The 6,641-nt window shown below is 33.4% G+C and overlaps 1 protein-coding gene across 3 annotated transcripts; it reads left to right on the forward strand.

Annotated features, from left to right (window-relative positions):
- The first annotated feature begins 780 nt into the window (after nucleotides 1–780).
- On the forward strand, nucleotides 781–5,083 carry LOC107873610 (ER lumen protein-retaining receptor erd-2.2). Of its 3 annotated transcripts, none has more exons than XM_016720527.2 (7): nucleotides 800–1,146; nucleotides 1,667–1,866; nucleotides 2,850–2,987; nucleotides 3,114–3,194; nucleotides 3,837–3,964; nucleotides 4,148–4,229; nucleotides 4,379–5,083. In XM_016720527.2, exons 1-6 carry the CDS (start codon nucleotides 918–920, stop codon nucleotides 4,185–4,187), a joined length of 816 nt encoding a protein of 271 aa, XP_016576013.1. In that variant the 5' UTR covers nucleotides 800–917; the 3' UTR covers nucleotides 4,188–4,229; nucleotides 4,379–5,083. The 3 variants fall into 3 exon arrangements, with proteins under 3 accessions (XP_016576011.1, XP_016576013.1, XP_016576012.1); XM_016720526.2 differs by lacking the exon at nucleotides 4,379–5,083 and adding an exon at nucleotides 4,329–4,369; XM_016720525.2 differs by lacking the exon at nucleotides 4,379–5,083 and having other exon boundaries at nucleotides 781–1,146; nucleotides 4,148–4,320.
- Nucleotides 5,084–6,641: the final 1,558 nt, after the last annotated feature.

Below are 6,641 nucleotides of genomic sequence, written 5' to 3' on the forward strand. Positions count from 1 at the left end.
AACTTCAATAATTTTAATTTTCATGATCAAATGCCTACTAAGTTCAATAACTATTTTTACTATTTTAATTTTCATGATCAAATGCCTACTAAGTTCAATAACTATTTTTACTATCGAATACATAAAGATGAATGAAGCGAATAAATAAGTTAAACAACTATTTTCTCTATTTTAAAATAAATGAATTATTGAGCTACTTTTTAATGTTTAAAATAAATGAATTGTTTATTTTTCAAGAGACATGTTGAAATTTTTTTTTAATTTTACCCTTTCATTTAATGAGGTTCTTAAGAGAGTAATTTAATAACAATTAAAAAGATAATAGTGGAAAGTAATGTACAATTTATATCATAAATTTTTTTCTTAAAGGGCCATACCTCAACAATTTAATTATTTTAAAATATATTTTTTTAATATTAAACAAGTAAAGAGGAATGGACGATCAAAAACCACCCAACCATCATGCAACTGATTCTATCATAAATTATAAACGAAATTATTGAGACACACTTCAACTTAAAAGGAATTTTATCATCCCAAACTAATTAAAATTGTATTTTTGACAATCTTAGTGCCTATGTGGCACATACATGACACATTGTATGAATCAACACACTGAAGGTCCACGTAGGCACACGTATGTGCCACGTAGATGCTAAGATTGTTAAAAATATGATTTTAATTTATCCAAGAATAATATACATCAGTAATTTCGTTTATAATTCGGGGTGAAATCGATTCATTTACTTAAAAATAAAAAAATAAAAAAATAGCCATACCAAACGTTAAACACACTGTTTGTCTTCTTTGGCAACCCCACTTTATACATTGACACATTTATCCACTCTCTTTTTTGTACTAAATTTGATTATATCATAAAGCTGAAGAAGAAAAAGAAGTAGAGTGAGAAAAAAAAAATGGGTCAGAAAGGAGTTCAAAAGCCATTACAGAAATTGTTTACATGGGTTAGAAATCAATCAAACAAAGTGAAGACATTCTTGGGTGTTTCCACTGTGTTGACTTTACTTGTCACACTAAAATTACTCATTCATGAACACAATCACTTCTTTGTGTTGGCTGAATTTGCTCATTTTGTTGGCATCTTGGTCTTGATCTACAAATTGACCACACACAAGACTTGCTCTGGTAATAATTTTACCTACATACTTGTTATAATTATATTTGATTTGTAGCTTTTTTCTTCTTTTTCTACTAATCAATTTATGAGTTAAAAGGTTTGAGGTATTTGGTCAAGTCTTTTTGGAAAAAGTATAATTTTGGACGAATTATTGACTCCATCATTTATTAGCTCAATTCATTTTAGTCCATTAAAAATAAAATTGATATGCCACCCCAATTAATCGATGAAAAATATTGTCAAAATATTTTTAAAAAATGTAAAAAATGTTTTTTATTTGATATGTTATATATAGTCATAACTAAAAAGAAATTATTGGTTACTAAAAATTTATAAAAGAGCAAATATGACCAAATTATGATTTTGGAAAAATGGTTTTGTGTAAGGGTGTATAGTATATACTTTTTTTGAATTAGTTATCAAATATAGTATAATTTTTGTATACCGTCAGTGTATATAACTTAAACTCTTTACAATAAGGTTAACAATCTTCTGACATGTCTCTGCTGTTGCTGTTGTTGTTTTTAGGCCTTTCATTGAAGACTCAACAGCTCACGGCAACATTTTTATCTGTTAGATTATTTTGTAGTCTTCAAATCGAAGGAGATATTCATACTATACTAGACCTTGTCACTCTTCTGGCAACATTTTGGCTTATATTTATGATGAAGTACAAGTTGAAGTCAACTTACATGGAAGATTTGGATAACATGAAGAAATATATTGTGGTACGTTGAGCTTTTTTCTCTTATAATTGTCGTTGAAGTAAGACTCATGTTGTCTGTTGATCCCTTTATTCATTCTAAGCTTATTAGTATGGTCGTCTCCAGAGGCGGATCAAGGATTTTAGATTTAATTGGTTCAATGTTTAAAGTTCTTAGAAATTGTGTAGATCGTTCAATGTTTGACTTGTTGGTTCTAAACTTATTAGCACATCGCTTGGAGAGAGTTTCTCTTAAGACGATTTTTGCGAGATAAATTGTTCGCTAGCTTTTAGCATATAGAAGTAAATGTAATCGTGACTAGTGGCAGAATCAGGAATTCCAATAAGAGGATTAAAAAATATGTAAAAATACCACACTTGAAATTCTTGAACAACCTTTGTACTATGCTAGAAGTTTTTAGAGATAAGCATCTAGTACCCCTCGAACTATGGCCAAAGTTGCTACGACACACTTTAACTTCACAGGGTTTCAATTACCCCCGGAACTCAATTTTAGCATATTTTTGTCATCCTTATGTGCTGATGTGACACCTTTATTACATAAAATGGCTTACGTCAGCTAAAAAGGTTAAGGTTGACAAAAGGTGGCATGTCAGCACAAAAAGGTGAAAAAAATACGCTAAAATTGAGTTTGGTTTTTTGGGGGGGGGGGGATAGGACCCTCGTTTTGGTCGTAGTTCAGGAGGGGGTACCAGATGCTTTACTCAAGTTTCTATTATGCCAACAAGATTCTGAATGCAAAACAAAAGATCGTTTTTTACCATATTTGCACAATATAGTTTTTGGTGTCAATGGGATTACATTGAGCCTCTTCATTACAAGTAGCTCTACCCCTGATCCCCCTGACTGCGTTGGTCGCTATAACTTTATTTTAGCAGATTTTATGCAAGATAGTTGTGACATATCCGTTGGAAGTGATTTATGTGCAAGTGAAATCGCTTCATGAGTAATGACATTGCTTTTTGGATCATGCTATTCTCTCCGCAGATAGTACCTTCTTTGGTGATAGCCGTCTTTATCCATCCTCGGACGAGTTATCTTATCATCAGTATACTTTGGGCTTTTGCTGTGTATATAGAAGGTGTCTCCGTGCTGCCTCAGCTTCGCTTGATGCAGAATGTCAAGGTACATACATATATATGTATATCTGTTCTTTCCCTCACAGTTAGAAAAGAAAAAAAACGTTTGAGTTCATGTATTCCTAGTTTTCTGCATGAAGTACCAATATTGTTTCCTATTCTTGTATTTCAGATTATTGAGCCATTCACAGCTCTTTATGTGTTTGCGTTGGGCGTTTCAAGATTCTTCAGTTGTGCTCATTGGATCATTAAGGTTAGTTTTGGAGTGTTATCTTGTACGTAGTTTATAACTTTTGAAAAAAAGACGAGGTTTCTATTAGAGGGTCCTTGACGCCCCAAGTCAAATCGAATTGAAAAGATCTCTTTGATATAACAAAATACACAACAATTTGTTCAAGTTTTGCCTCCCCAAACCTGTCGTCGCTTGAGATTGGATTCCAAACTTACGGCGGAGAAGAGGGTTGCATAAATGGCTCAGAATGTTGGACTGTAGTTGCACTCACTGTTTTTGTAAACAATAACGTGTGTGCGCGCGCGCGCGTGCAATGTGTAAGCGATTGTGTGTGTATATGAACAATTTTCTTAAAAAAAAAAACTTTGTTCGCACTAATTGTTGCAAGTAGCGAGTTCGATGACACTTCATTTTCATTGACGAAAAGTTCCGGCTTCGACTCTATTTGTAAACTTCCGCATGCTAGAGCTCCAGTTGCACTCATGGCTTTCACAAAATGTATGTGTGCGTGCGTGTGTGCATGAAGAAAATTCGAAAATATGCAACTTAAGTACTTTGTTGGCATCTATTGTCGTGTTTGTGAGTATAATGACACTACTTATTCATAGACGTAAAATTCTGAATCCGTCAATACTTATAGTCTCCGAGTGTATTCATATGCAGGTATATGATACATCTGGTTCGTATCTGTCTTTGAGTGGAGGGGGCTTCTTGTGGATACCAGTGATCATCTTGGCAGAAATTGTTCAAACATTCGTTTTGGCCGATTTCTGTTATTATTACGTAAAGAGGTAATTCTACTATCAGTATGTTTTAACATGTTATAGCACGTAACCTGCCTTGTTTTCAGAGTACTAATTCCGTTTTTTTTTTATGAATGATTACTCATAGCTACCGTTTAGGTAACGTTATGGTTATGGTCGGTGTATAAAAGTTAAACTCGTCTAAAACATCTGTATTTCTTTGATTTGCAGTGTTATGCAAGGTCAAATGATGGTTCGCCTTCCGGCATAGTCGTTGAATTCTGGTCACTGCATTTTAATTAGAGACTATAACGTATGTTGGTTCTTGTAATGTGCAATCAACTTTTGAGTTTGTACAAGTTCTTGTTATCTTCTTGTTAATAATAAATAAATGAATACTAATATCATGCAGTGTCACATTATTACTCTACTCAAGTACTGATTTATTGTGTATGGAATAAGGATACAAGACATGAAAGGGCAGCTTGGTGCACTTAGCTCCCGCTATACGCAGGATCTGGAGAAGGGTTCGATACACGGATCTTTTGTATGCAGCATCACCTTACATTTCTGTAAGGAGTTGTTTCCAAGGCTTGAATTTGTGACCTCCTGGTCACATGATAGTAATTTTGTCAGTTACTCCAAGGCTCCCTTTTGAGGAAAGTCTTAAATGTGAATCCTCAAGGGTGGCCGAGTTGGTTGAGCTAGGAATCGCCCAAATGAGGAGTCTTAAGTTTTGAAACACATGGGCGGAGCCACCTATATAAAAGGGTGGTCAAGTGCACAATCTTTGTCGGAAAATCATGTTCTGCATATGGACGAAATGTTAGCTTTCTGAGTGTGAATTTAATTTTGCACTCTAAATGAAACTGAGAAGGAAATTTGCACACTCTTCGTCATATACTTTGCTCCGCCACTGAATGAAATACTTCATGCTTTCTGTACTGAGCTTGTTGCACGGGTTTGTCTAGTACAATAGGTTTGTGGGCGATTACATTGGAGAACGGGTTTTACCTTGCTGGTGGGGTTTACCTTGTGAGCACACAAAAAAAATCGTCAATGTTGTTAAAATTGAAATTCCACATTATTATCATTGTACATATTTCATTTTAACAGTAGAATTATCAAATTATTTTTAATTACAATTAAGAGTAGTTGAACTTTACGTAATACTCTCTGTCTCATTTTGATTTTCCAAACTTAAAACATTTTGATTGTCCAACTTACTAGGTAGGGGCTTTGGGCTGTAAGTGACAAAAATATTTTAAAATGAGGTGTAGGTGACACAAGTTTTAATAGTTGAGTGGAGGTGACAATTACTTAATTATGGATTAAGAAAGTTTGAAAATTTTTAAAATAACCCATAAATTTGTAAATTTATACTTTGATTCAAATGTTAGTTAATATAACGGGAAACGAAGAGAAAAAAGGTGCATTTTTCTATCTTCTCATCCGTTGTTATTTTTCTCTCTTCGCGATATTTGTTGTTCATTGTTGTTGCTGCTTTATTCATCTTCTTCTGATTCATTATCATCCTCTTATACTTCATTATCATTTTCATATTCTTCTTATTGACCATTATTGTTGTTGTTATTACCGCAACTACTGCTCTTTGACCAATTTTTTAGGTCAAATTTTGTTTCGTACATCACTTTCAACGTTGACATTTAATTGAGAGGAGACTTTGGTAAGTCAAATTATACTTTTTAGTTGAATTTGTCATCCGGGTAATTGCTACCGTGCTCTTTTTTCAACAATAGCAAGCAACGAACATGAATGCAACATAAGATAAATCTGTTTAAACAGATCCATCATCTGTGGCACCATATAAATATTCTGTTGCAACAAAAGACTCATGTTAGATTCATGTTTATGGTTCTAGGTGCCCGTAATATGAATCGAATAGATGGATATTTTGTTGCAACAGATTAGTAATTTGTTCAAACAGACAATTAATCTGTTGCACCAGATTAGTAATCTGTTCCAACAGATTAGTAATCTGTTCCAACAGATAAATAATCTGTTGCACCAGATTAGTTATCTGTTCTAATAGACAAGTAATCTGTTGCAACAAAATATATATCCGTTGCAAAAGAATATTTATCTGTTGCAACAGATAATTATTCTGTTGTAATAGATGAATGATTTGTTCCGAACAACACAATACAACTCTTGTCACAAACCCAACAGATAACTCATATGTTGATCTCTTGCTATTGATACTGGATTCAAATTATTCCTTAATTGTAGACATGTTTGTTGAAAAGAAGAAATAGATAGAATGAAAATTAAATAAGAATTAAAAAGTCAAAGTGAATCAAACATAAAATTTTTATTAAACAAAATAAAAATAAAAATGCATAGGTAAAAGAAAACAATAATCTTAATTATTATTATCATCATTATCATTATTATTTTTATGGCCAGCCGGCCAATCTTAAACCGGCAGCAGCAGCACCCTCCCAAGCCTGCGGATCTCCTACAACATCCTTACTCTGACGGCGGTCAACTCCCACTGTAGGTTATGAACCTCCTTCACCAGTTCCTGCATGGCGTCTCGTAAAATAGTGACATCCACACTGGATCAGCCATATCTAGAACACGCATAAATTGACAAAACACATAAAAAGAAAAAAAAAGTAAAGAAAGAATTCGTTTCTCATGTAATACAATGTGTATTTATACAAAAAGCAAGAAAAAAACTTACCAGAGACTGGAAAAAGCT

The sequence above is a fragment of the Capsicum annuum genome, chromosome 6, assembly GCF_002878395.1.
Source record: "Capsicum annuum cultivar UCD-10X-F1 chromosome 6, UCD10Xv1.1, whole genome shotgun sequence".
NCBI lineage: Eukaryota > Viridiplantae > Streptophyta > Magnoliopsida > Solanales > Solanaceae > Capsicum > Capsicum annuum.